Genomic DNA, 13,332 nt, shown 5'->3' on the forward strand with positions numbered 1-13,332 from the left:
ACAAAAGTAGATCCTAGGGGCTGGAGAGAGGGAAATGGGAGTGATGGCTAATGGATAGGGGGTTTCTTTATGGGAAGATGGAAAAATTAGGTGGTGGTGATGTGAATATACTAAAATCCACCTCAGACAGGTGAGTTGTGTGGTATTGAATTATATCTCAGTTTAAAAATTTTTAGAGTATTAACTTTATTGTCTCTCAAGTTAGTATGTTAACTTTGATACGGGCTTCTCTACAGAGATAACTTAGTTGTAACTTTTTTTCATAAGTACGTATGCCCATATAAGTACATTTTTCTTTTTTAGTAATAAAATTTAATAGTTCCTGCTATAGGGCAGTGGGTTAAGAATCCAACTGCAGCAGCTCAAGTCACTGCAGAGATGAGGGTTCCATCCCCAGCCTGGCACAGTGGGTTAAAGGATCCAGCATTGCCACAGCTGTAGTGTAGGTCGTGGCTGTGGCTCAGATTCTTCCCTGGCCTAAGAACTTCCATGTACCTCAGGTGTGGCCATAAAATAAAAAATAAAATAAAACAAGTTGTCACTACTTTGGTGTGGGTTTGATCCCTGGCCCAGGAGTTCCCATATGCCACAAATGTGGCCAAAATAATAATAATTTGAACAAAATTTAGTACTGATTGTATTTATCAATTTGAGTGACAGCGTAAGTTGAAATGTAGATTCTCTTCTCAGATATTTCTCTCATTGCCATTATGCTTTTTGACTGAATGGAGACAGTTGTAAGGGTTCAGTCTGTGGTTTTGAACAAATGATTTAATTTCTTAGAGCATCGGATTCAAGAACTTTGAAGTGAACATCATGCTAGGCTAAAAGTTTTTTTTTCTTTCTAGTGTTTATAAAAGTTTGGAGCTTTTCCTAAGAAAGATAAGCATAAGTATATTCAGCTTCTACCCTTGTTTCAGTTTGTGTGTCCATACCAATGTTATCTTAGATCTAAGCCTTCTGCAAACAGAAACAGTATCCAACTTTGTTTAATGCCTGTATTTATATACACAGGTTCTCTGTTTATATAATTTAAAGACATTGAAATTTTAGTAACATTATTGGTGACCTTCAAAGTATTAGATCATGGAAACTCATTAAAATATTAACTGAAAAGCTTATTTTAACCTTTTTCCTAGTATATTTCTTTTGCCTATTTAAAACAATTGTCAATGATTTTGAATGTTTTTAGATATTAGTGTGGTATCTACTAATTACATTCATTCCAGATTAGTGTGTAATTTAAAATACATAAACTGTATTTATCACTTTTCACCTTTTAGCTTGTTTGTTGATAAAATTATATTTTTTAATGAGCTGGTAACAGTTGCTTTTAGAGAAATTTACTGTTATTGCATTCAGTCTCCTTATATTGAGTTATTTTGTGGCCAATATGTATCAAATATTTTTATGTTGCAGTTAAGGAATGATACAGAATGGGTTTCAAATCTGTGTGTGTGTGTGTTTTAGCTCGAAAGTTACATGATCTTAATATGCTAGCTTTTTCTTATTTGCAGAGATCCTGCATACTTTGATGAAAATTGGCTAAACAGAATCAAAACTGAAGTAGGAGATAATTGGAGGCTAAAGGTATTTTTTTTTTCCTACCTGTTAATTCATCTTTTACTTGGGTGTGTATAATCCTTGTTGACTTTTGCTCTGATCTGTCTAGTGAGCTTTAGAAACTTAGATAGGCTTTAGCAAAATAATCTAAAATTAAAGATTGGAGGTGACCTGGAGTTGCTCACCGAGATCAGGCTAAGTTAGTGAAGCTCACTGACTAAGGGCTCAGAGCCCCGAGCAAGCTCCTGTGTCCATGTCCCAGGTCAGTCATTCACCATCCGTGGGAATGTCTTTGACCTTCTTTTTGTTGCCTGAGTTTCCCCATTTTGTAAAATGGGGGTTGTAGCAGGATCTACCACATGGAAATAAATGAGTTAACACATGTGATGTACTTAGGACAGTACTGTTAAGTTGCTAGTGTTTATTAATAATGAGGAAATATTGATCATTATTAACCATGTCCAGAACACACAGAGAATGACTTGTTTTTATTTCCTTCCTGGTAGCCTTAAGTTTTAGTATTTCTCAAGCGTCTTTGACCCAAACCCACAGTAAGAAATATAGTTTACACTGCAGCCTTCTCTCTACCTAGATGTATGTGCCTATACAGTTGAGTAAGTTTTTAACTCTGTATTGTATTTTATTTTACTTTTAGAAATATAAGTCACAACCCATCTATAATTTTTTTTTTTTTCTTTTTACAGCTGCACCTGTAGCATATGGAAGTTCCCAAGCTAGGGGTTGAATCAGAGCTACAGTTGCTTGCTTGCACCACAGCCACAGCAACCCCAGATTCGAACCACATCTGCAGCCTGTGCCACAGCTTGTGGCAACACCAGATTCTTAAGCCCCTGAGTGAGGCCAGGAATTGAACCCACACCCTCACGGAAACTATGTTGGGTTCTTAACCCACTGAGCTACAACGGGAACTCCAGTTTTCTAACTTTATATTCTGAAATGATTATAGATAAATTCACAGGGCATTGGGAAAGTTCCACGTACCTTTCCCCCAGGTTCCCCAGTGCCAACATCTTACATAACTAATACCGTATCAAACCTATGGAGCCAACCTGGGCACAGCACATGGTGTATTCAGAGTCACCATGTTTACTCACACTCCCGTGTTTGTGTGCACAGTGCTGTGATTCCGTCAGTGTGTAGATTCGTGTAGCGGCCACCACAGTGAGGGTAAAGACGGCTCTGTCTCTGTAGGGTGTCCTGGTGCTGCCTTCACTCCACATCCTCACAGCTCACCTGAACCCCTGGCCACCACTGACTTGTTCTCTATAATTTTGTTACAGTAAGTTGATTTTTATGACCCAGTAATGGTCATGACTGACAGTTTGAAAAATTCTGGAATCATTTCTTTCTGATAAAGATTGGTAGAAACTCAGAGATGCAAGTAAACAAGTGTGTGAAATCCCCGGACTTCTGATGAGCTAAGCTTGGTTTATCTTTATGTTTCCCCATAAAACATGTATTCAAGGTAAATATTTATCCATTGCCTAGATATTGGGCCTGCCAAAATCTAATTCCTCCCTTTTGCTAAGCTACAGTGAATCAACACTGTTCAGTGGCACTGTTTTAATTTCTAAATATCCTTTCAAAAATAGGCAATTAAACTGATTGCTTTTTAATGTTATTACATGTTTAAAGTAATGCTCCTAATCCATTTATGTTTGCTGCTGCTTCACCCAGGAGGAATTATGTATCCCACCCTCTCTGCACAGATCCACACACAAACACACAATCTTCAGTGTGTCCCAAGTATGGCACATTCTTAATATCCTTCATAATTAATTTGCTTTGCTTTGCTTTTTAGGGTCACACCTGCAGCATGTGGAAGTTCCCAGACTAGAGGTTGAATTGGAGCTGTAGCTGCTGGCCTACACCACAGCCACAGCAATGCTAGATCTGAGCCGCATCTGCAACCTACATCACAGCTCACGGCAGCGCTGGATCCTTAACCCACTGAGCAAGGCCAGGGATCAAACCCGAGTCCTCATGGATACTAGTTGGGTTCTTTACTGCTGAGCTACACCGGAAACTTCCAATAATTAATATTCTTAATATTCAGAGCTGAAAGTAGCAGCTCTGATTTGTATTCCTATTCTCTTTGTTTTATCCTTCGTTATATTTCTTCACTTTTAAGATACCATTGATTAATAAGATTTGTAACTTTTTCTAGTGGAAAATAAACTACCATTTTAAATGGACACATTTATTTTTTTTAAGACTTTCTAGTTTAAAATGTTAAAATATGAAAAACTGAACACCCTAGAGTCAAAGTAATAAAGTATTTTATATACTTTTTATGTCTCCAGATTCTCTTTGACATACAAACATGTTAGTTTTATTTATTTCATTTTACTTTATTTTATTTTTTGTCTTTTTGCCGTTTCTTGGGCCGCTCCCACGGCATATGGAGGTTCCAAGGCTAGGGGTCTAATTGGAGCTATAGCGACCAGCCTACGCCAGAGCCACAGCAACTCGGGATCCAAGCCGTGTCTGCAACCTACACCACAGCTCATGGCAACGCTGGATCCTTAACCCACTGAGCAAGGCCAGGGATCGAACCCGCAACCTCGTGGTTCCTAGTTGGATTCATTAACCACTGAGCCACGATGGGAACTCCTTTTTTTAATACAAAGTTTTCTATTTATTTTCTCCCTTAAAAAATATGTCTTTGATTAGGCACTGGGTGCCACTGCTGAGATCAACCTCTTATTTGATAGCCACAGGCCCTGCTGTCTTCAGTCATAGGGTGTCTTCCACTGTGAGCACTTGCTGGGGACAGCCAGGTGGATGATTAGCAGAGTCATATCTGTCTAACTTAACGCAAATGGAGCCAGATGACCTGAGTCACACACCAAAAAAGAGCGAAAAGAATAAGTTCACAGTAAATAGTGCAGGTGATTGCACCTGTGATGTCACCTGGTGACATGGAGTTGAATGAGTGTTGGTCCCTCCTCTCCTTGTTCCTGGGATGCTCCTTACAGCACAGGAATCTTGCAGTGCTGAGTGTTATACCAACATTTAAAGACAGAGTTGTAGGAGTTCCCGTCGTGGCGCAGTGGTTAACGAATCCGACTAGGAACCATGAGGTTGCGGGTTCGGTCCCTGCCCTTGCTCAGTGGGTTAACGATCCGGCGTTGCCGTGAGCTGTGGTGTAGGTTGCAGACGCGGCTCAGTGGGTTAAGGATCTGGCATTGCCATGAGCAGCAATGTAGGTTGCAGATACAGCTTGGATCCTATGTTGCTGTGGCTGTGGTGTAGGCCGGCAGCTGCAGCTCCGAATTGACCCCTAGCCTTGGGAACTTTTGTATACCATGGTGCAGCTCTTAAAAAGACCAAAAAAAAAAAAAAAGAGTAGTTTTTTTTTTTTTTTTTTTTTTTTCTACGTTTATGGCTCCTAAGTCTTTTCTTGGTGCTCAGCTGAAGAAACCCACTCTTCTCTGGCAGGGGAGGAATTGGGAGACATTACTTCCGAGGTGGCCACCTGCTTCCTAGGTTGCTTTAAGAGATTCCCAAAGGGTAATTTTGACTCTCATTTTTACTTCATGCTCTAACTTTAAAACTCCACTTCTGTGTATGACACAACTCTACTTTTCTAGGAAAAACAGTATTGAACTCAAGTCTTCAGTAAGGATGACACATTTTTTTTTCTTTCTCTGCAGAAAATCTATATAATTTAATCTTCCCATTAAATCTTATTCAATTACCTTCCAATTTTGTCAATGTGGTCATAACACTGAAAATTTAACATAACTAGAAACCTCATTTGCTGTATAAATCTCTTAGATCAAATAAATTGAGCCATTGATTATCCTGTTTATAATGATAAATTCAAAAGTACTGTTGAATTTTATTTTTTATGTTTACTTTATGATTAACAAGAATGATGAGTTGGTTCAGAAATTTTTTTAGGTTAAACTGTATTTTCATCTGTGCCTTTTATCCAGTCATTTTCTCTCTCTTTAAACAGATAAGCAATTTAAAGAAAATTTTGAAGGGAATCCTGGATTACAATCATGAGGTAAGAACTTTTTTTTTCATTCTGCTTGGAAGTATTGCTATAGGATAATTTAATTTTACAATATTGTACAGTAGTTTCAAGTAAAGGAAAAATTAGCTCAAAATTAATAATCAGTTTTATCTTGCATTGTGTAATTTCTAGGATGTTTGAAAGAGCAGCTATTAGGTGGTTACTAGGTAAACTTTTCCACTGTACTATAACGGATGGTTTGCTGATCGTAAACTTCCCTCTCTACTGTCCATTAACTCTCTCCTTCCCTCTCTTACCTTCCATGAAGGTGGTTTACCATCCACATCCCTGCTACTTCCGTTTTATTCCTTGGCAAACCTCCATCCTTAGAGCAACTCAGTTTATCCTCTGGGTCTGCATCAGAACAGTCAAGACAGTGCTGTGCAGAAACAGGCAGTGAAAGTAGTTGTACTTTAAACTCCATGATCACAGATGTCAAATGGACACAACACAGTCTGGAAAACCTATATTATCTCCTCACTGTTTGCTCCCCACAAGCTCACCTGTGTTCAAACCTATCTCTATACTTAACTTATCTGTCTTCTTCATCTCAGTAACACTACCATCCACTCTACTGTCTGAGTCTAAACCTACAGATCATCCTGTAAGCCCTCCTTCTTTTGATGCATCAGCAGGACCTGTTACTTAAATCTCCATAATACCAGTTCCTCCTTCTCCGCCCTGTACCAGGCTGTCATTAGCCTTTGTTCAGATGTCTAGTGTCATCTAACTGGTGGCCCTGACTTCACTCTGCAGTCTACTCTCCACTCCCAAGCCAGGATGATTTCTAAGAATGAAAAAAAATTTTTTTTCCCTTTTTTTTGGCTGCCCCACAGCATATGGCATTCCCAGGCCAGGGATCAGATCCAAGCCGAGGTTTCAACCTACACCACAGCTTCGGCAATGCCAGATCCTTAACCTGCTGTGCCAGGCCAGGATCAAACCTGTGTCCTAAGACACCACTAATCCTGTTGTGCCACAGCAGAACTCCTAAAAATGAAAATTCGATTATGTCACAGTCGTCCTCAAAGTCATCCTCTGTAGTTTCCTCTTGCATTGAGAATGACATCCATGCTTCCTACCAGGAGCTACCAGATGCTTCATGACCCCTCTGACCGCCTCTTTCATAGCTCCACTCACCTCTAACACTGCAGCCACATTCATCCTGCTTTTGTGCTTTTAGGATCTTTTTTTTCACTGTAGGATTATCACAGAAACTTACCCGTTTGTCTGCATCTGTCATTTCATTTGGATCCAGTTTCCCCATAAAGGAATCCTCCATTTCCTTTCCTGATATAGGCGTCTTGTTATCAGCACTTTGGAGTCCCAGGGAGTGAAGGCGGCCAGGGGAATCCTGCTGCTGTGGGCGTGAACCTCATTTACTTTTTGTGCTTTCTACCTCCTCACCCGCCCCCCACCACCGCCCCATTTCAGAAGCCCCCAGGCTCTACTTCTCCAGCAAGCTCACATGTAGTCTTTCTGGGGGAGGTGGAGGGGTCGTAGCTCAGGGGACGTGCCATATACCAGGGACTAATAAGTTGCTGTAGCTCAAGAAAGATACAGGGCACATGGTGGGAGGTATACATGGAAATTGGGAGTAAGATTGACCAAGCAGCTGTGGCCTCAGCAGTGAGCTTCCAGTGTGGACAGACTAACCTCTTTCAGATATTTTATTTGGTCCTGCATCTGTAAATGCAATTCTCACCTCTTTATCTCTGTCCAGATTTTAGGGCAGCAGATTAATGACTTTACCCTTCCTGATGTGAACCTCATTGGAGAACATTCTGATGCCGCGGAGCTGGGAAGGATGCTGCAACTCATCTTGGGCTGTGCAGTGAACTGTGAACAGAAGCAAGGTAATTCACTGGAAGTTAGTGTGTGCCTGTAGAATAATGAAGAAAAGTAATACATGCTGTGTATTGTACATATAAATCATACGTGCAAACCACACTGTCTTCTTAAGGCCACCCTCACGGAATGCCACTTTCTACAATTTTACTAGTAATCTGTTAAGCTTAAAAAGAGTTTTATAAGTTTGAATAAATGTGATTATGATGACCCTTTTTCTGCAATGCTACATAATTCTTTGTGTAGTTTTTTTGGTTTTTGTTGCTTTTTTTTTTTTTTTTTTTAGCTGCACCCATGGCATATACAAGTTCCCAGGCCAGGGATCAGACCTGAGCCAAAGCAGTGACAAGGTCCAGCCAAATTCATTAATAATTAATCATAATTAATTGATAATACCAATCAGTTCAGCTGTGGGAACTTCAAATTAGATATTTTAGATTGCAAGTTTGAAGGGCTGATTTCATAAACACTTAGCTGAATTCATGCATTATGCTGGGGCTTGGAATACAGTGCCAGACAAGACAGATGCAGCACCTGCCCCCATGGAACCTTGTAGTGGGGATAGGGGTCGGGGGCAGTAAGTAATGCCTCTCCTAACTGGTCTGAGAAGTGGCTGGTGTGGTGAAAGTGGAGTGTGATGGGGGACAGTGCAGGCTTGGTCTGGGGAAGGTGTCCAGGCACACGTTGCAGGGGGGATGGAGCGAGTGATCTGATTAGTAGAAACTGAGTATTAGAAAGACTTAGGCTCCCTCTGAGGTTATAAAAACCCACAACTCTAATTGGAGAGTAGTGAGGAGGGATCAGGACCCGGAAGCAGAAGGAAGGTAGGTGGGACTGTCCTAAATGATGGTGGCACCCACTCTACTGCGATTGACGTGGCCTTTGAAGAAGAGAGATTTTTTTTTTAAGCCCACAGGTATTTTTCTTGTTCTTCCTACTCCAGCCATGGTTATGCAAAACAGATTTTTATTAGCTCGTTGTCTTTACCTTTTTGTCCTGGTGATAAGTTTAGTAGTAGTCAACCTTGTTTTCTTGAAGCTGTGACTAGTTTTATTGGTCTCTGATTCAGGAATTTCTCTTTACACTGTATTTATTTCTCTCTAGCCACATTCCTTTTAGATTTTGGCATTCCGTGGTCTATAGTAAATTTTAGTTTGTTCATTGAGTTGAACTCAGGGATTAAAATGGGAGTTCCCTGATGGCTCAGCAGGTTAAGGATCCAGCATCACTGCTGTGGCTCAGGTCATTGCTGTGGCACAGGCTCAATCCCTGGCCCTAGAACTTCTGCATGCTGTGGGTGGGGCGAAAAAAAAAAAAAAAAAAAGAAATAAGACATTTGCATTTTTAATATTGCTGAAATGTCTTAAATTTTTTTGTCAAAGATTAGAAAGATTGGTTTCAGTAAGAAGGTTCAAGCCACATTGAATCTCTAAGTAGATGCTTTGATTTTAAAAGGCAAATGAAAAATTATTTAATGTAGTTCATCTAATTCAGATAAGGATTTCATATGTATTTATTCTGTCAGGAGATTTATCAGCTCTTGACATGTATAGCTATTAAGAGTTGGCGAATTATTTATTACAGGGTGTGAGTAGGAGAAGACAAGGATGTTACCCATGTCCATAGTCCTGGGGGGAAGTAGTCATAATATTTGTTGAGCTTCTCACACAGACTGAGCACCTGTGTATAACACCTATGGTGAGTTTTTTCCTGAAAAGTATATAAATGATGAAACCTTTGAACAAGATTTTTTAACATCTTACTTGTCCAGAGGGCATTCTCTGCTCTGGGGGTGTGGAGAGCTAAGAACCAAATGGCATGAATTTCTGAGTTGCTCGGCGTTGCCAGTCACCACGCACTTAGGACACGTGGCATAAGCGGACCAAGGTAGCTGTGCGCTTGCACCTGACGCTGACTGAGGTGCCCAGCCCGTCCCCTCATTGGCAGAGTGATCGCCCGAGGAGTCAGTGGGACATGCGTGTGCATTTGCTTTGTGATCCAAAAAGCACTGCACAGACCAGGGCTTTCTCTTGAGAGGATGTTTTTAGTTCCTCGGAACTGAGGAGTAATTACTCGGAACGCTGGAAGGGCCTCCATTTCTCTTGGCTGACTTCTCAAATTGGGGCAAATAAACAGTGGGGAATCTGAAAAGACAAAGATTAGTAGTAAAAACACACTAGTAATAATATTTACTGTCTCCCTTCTGCCTGATAACAAAACAAACCCCTCTTTACAGATTGGAAAACTGAGACTTAAGTCTCATTTGACTTGCCCAGGATTTCTTGCTTGGGGGCGGCCAGATGAGGACAAACATTGTGCCTCTTCTGCATTGTAACCTAATACTATTTGTGTTAAACTGCTGCAGTTTGGACCTAGAAGCTCAGTTCTCAGGATAAACTCCCTGACCTAGCCCACCTCATTCTCCAGCACTGCCTCCTGGATCTGCACCCTGTAATCATACATACTTGGATTTTGGACTTTTAACTTTTTTTTTTTTTCACTTTTCAAAAATTGTGCATTAATGTGGCTCTCATCATCATTTTATCATCTGGCATTTTACGGTGTTCGCGGGGAAGGGCCTTGACGTGGCAACACCGCTTCTTAACTAACGCTTCCCCTCTCACACCTGACTAACCTCCGCCTCCCGGTTCCAGTCACCGCCTCCACGTCCACCAGGCTGTCCTCAGTCTCCCTCCCACGATCAACCCGCTGCCGCCTCTGCCATGTTCACAGTCTTCCATTCTGAGCCCTGCTGGGCCAGCTCCTCTGCAACCTGGGGATTCTGCGCTTGGTTCCTTGTAGCCCAGTGCTCTTAGGATGCTCCTCACTAACACAACAAAACCAACAGAAAGCTGAGCTCAGACTCAAGGGATTTTTTTTTTTTTTTTTTAACTAGATAACGATTTTGCTCTATTCCTACTTTTGGCCTAAGAACAGTGCCTGCAATGAAAGTATGTTGTATATTTTGCATGTATCGCCACACATTTGATTGGGTACAAGTATCCTTAGGGCAATACTTCTTTAAAAACCTGTTTTTGATTAACTAAAATCTTTGGCATTAACAACCAGAAAGTCATAATTTAATACTGCTGTCAAAATTATTTCTTTTGGACAAAAAAAAAAAAAAAAAAAAAAAAAAGGAGTTCCTGTCGTGGCGCAGTGGTTAACGAATCCGACTAGGAACCATGAGGTTGCGGGTTCGATCCCTGGCCTTGCTCAGTGGGTTAGGGATCCGGCGTTGCCGTGAGCTGTGATGTAGGTTGCAGACGCGGCTCGGATCCCGCGTTGCTGTGGCCCTGGCGTAGGTCAGTGGCTACAGCTCCGATTAGACCCCTAGCCTGGGAACCTCCATATGCCGCAGGAGCGGCCCAAGAAATAGCAAAAAGACAAAAAAAAAAAAAAAAAAAATTACTTCTTTTTTTTTTTTTAAAGTTACCTACCAAACAAAGGATTACAGCTTGACATTCCAAACACATGAGTCTCTTTACAGAAGTTCCCTGTAACAATTTCACAGTAAGACTCCATATAATATTAGCGTGTTTAGACAATTTTTCAGCGGTTTTGGGGGTGCATAGTGGGGAGAGGCTGGTTGAAGCTAAAATTTCCTAATGATTTTACTCTTTTAAATGTTTCTTATTAAAATACACTTACCAAATTGGTTGAAATCCAGCTGGCTTACTGATGTTTTTATGCCTGGATGCTGTCATCCATTGTTGAATTTGAAAACAATGAAAACTACTTCCAGGGCTTTTTTAGAAGGCAAGAAAAAATTTTTTTCAACTTTGTCGCTATTAATGACCAAGGAATCCTTCTCTTTTTCGGCAGTGGTGAGGGTAAGGTTGATGAGATTGATGCTTTAGCTTATTAGAGATGTGGGTCATTACTTTAAAGCCCAGGCTTATACAGTATTTAACTGTGATATCAATCTCTATCCTAAATTCATCTCAAATTTTTTGTCCTAAGCAGCTCTCAGTTTCACTTTTTTTTTAATGACAGAAAATATTAATATAGGAGTTATACACAATTCAGTGTTTTGATGTCACATAAGAATAAAACATAGATAAACACACTTCTATATATAAAATAACCAACAAGAACCTACTCTATAGCATAGGGAACCACATTCAGTATCTTATAATAACCTATAAGGGGAAAGAATCTGAAAAAGAAAAAAAATATATATATATATATATACACACACACACACATGTATGTATATATATACACATGTATACATACACGTATATGTGTATATATATATTCTGAATCACTATGCTGTACACCTGAAACTAACACAGCATTGTAAATCAACTATACTTCAATAAAAATGGAAGGAAGAACAAAGGAAAGAAAAACATCAAAAATGTTTAACATATAGCACAGAATAATGTCACAGATTTTTAGATCTTAGGAATAGTAATAACAGGGCCCTTTCCCTTCTTGGCTTTAGGTTTTACTGTTCCATTGCTTTATGTTCCCGAGATCCTCCATTCCTGCAACCTTTAGCTATAGCCTCAACTTTATAGCAGGGGGGTCGGAGGAGGCGGGGAAGCAATTATCTTAAAGAAAAATAAGTACTGTGATTATCAGCCTTTGCCTTACCTATGGCACAGATTTAACCACATGCAGGGATTTCCAAGGAAGACTCAAAGCACAGGAGATGACTTCCGAGATACCCGAGGTGCTAGCCTTTACTCCATTGATTGCCTTTGACTTGAACAGTGACATTCCAGGTTGTTCTTGTTTTCAGAGTACATCCAAGCCATTATGATGATGGAGGAGTCTGTTCAGCATGTTGTCATGACAGCCATTCAGGAGGTACGTTGGACCTTTGTGCTTACTCCTTACGAGCAATTAAAGGAGCAGACACGAGTTTAAGTAATTGAAGCAGAAATTTTAAGAAGAGATTCTCCTACTTGTTTTTTGAGAATTTGGTCTTTACACTTAGGATATAGCTTATCTCATTTTTATGTAGATGTTAAACATTTATCTTGCAGGTATAGATATTCAGTAACTATTCCTCAATTTTTTAAATGCCCTAATGAATTAGAACTAGTAGACTAATTCCTAAAGCCATTGTAATATCTATCTTAAATCACAGTCTACCTCACACTTAAGTACTGGTGCCCTATTTGGAAGAAAACGGGTCTTCAGCTCCAGCCATACCTAAAGCAATTTCTCGATGAGTATTTATTGGAATCTATAGGAGGGAAAATTTTTTTTCGTCTACACTTCCAAGTTGTTAGCTGGAGGAGTTCCCATCATGACGCATCGGAAACAAATCTGACTAGGAACGATGAGGTTGCGGGTTCAATCCCTGACCTCACTCAGTGGGTTAAGAATCTGGGGCTGCTGTGAGCTGCGGTGTAGGTTGCAGACATGGCTCAAATCCCACGTTGCTGTGGCTGTGGTGTAGGCCGCCAGCTGTAGCTCCCATTTGACCCCTAGCCTGGAAGCCTCCTTATGCCATGGGTGTGGCCCTAAAAAGCAAACAAAACAAAAACAAAAACAAAAAAAAACCAAGTTGTTGGCTGTGGCCTCTGTTAAACAAACAAAAACAGATTAACAAGAGAAAAGCATATAGGAATTGTCTTGTGGCACAGCAGGTTAAGGATCCAGTGTTGTCACTGCAGCAGCTCAGGTTGTTGCTGTGGCACCGATTCTATCCCTGACCAGGAACGTCCACATGCCAAACAGAGAGAGAGGCATACAAATGTATTTAATATAAGTTTTACACAACACAGGAGCCTTTATAAAGAAGCCCAAAGAAGTGTTTAAACCTGAGTGTTTCCATTGAAGATGAGGTGGGGAATAGAAAGTCTCCTGGGAAAATGTGATAGAGCCAGGAAAGGGGAGCAGCAAGTCCTATTTGTGCA

The 13,332-nt window shown here is 40.4% G+C and overlaps 1 protein-coding gene across 6 annotated transcripts in view; it reads left to right on the plus strand.

Annotated features, from left to right (window-relative positions):
* Positions 1-13,332, plus strand: part of HOOK3 (hook microtubule tethering protein 3) — a 93,872-nt gene that overhangs the window by 24,815 nt on the left and 55,725 nt on the right. For all 6 annotated transcript variants that reach the window (XR_014832735.1, XR_014832736.1, XR_014832739.1 and 3 more), the window contains exons 3-6: positions 1,518-1,590; positions 5,549-5,599; positions 7,332-7,464; positions 12,207-12,274. Coding sequence is in view for 1 of the 6 variants with exons in the window: in XM_021077847.2 (XP_020933506.1) it covers positions 1,518-1,590; positions 5,549-5,599; positions 7,332-7,464; positions 12,207-12,274 (325 nt within the window). In the remaining 5 variants the exon portion in view is untranslated. The remainder of the gene's footprint in view (positions 1-1,517; positions 1,591-5,548; positions 5,600-7,331; positions 7,465-12,206; positions 12,275-13,332) is intronic.

This window comes from Sus scrofa, chromosome 17 (assembly GCF_054392235.1).
Source record: "Sus scrofa isolate SSC_HxYL_T2T_F1_AM1 chromosome 17, Sscrofa_HxYL_maternal_Yorkshire_Landrace_v2.0, whole genome shotgun sequence".
Classification (NCBI taxonomy): domain Eukaryota; kingdom Metazoa; phylum Chordata; class Mammalia; order Artiodactyla; family Suidae; genus Sus; species Sus scrofa.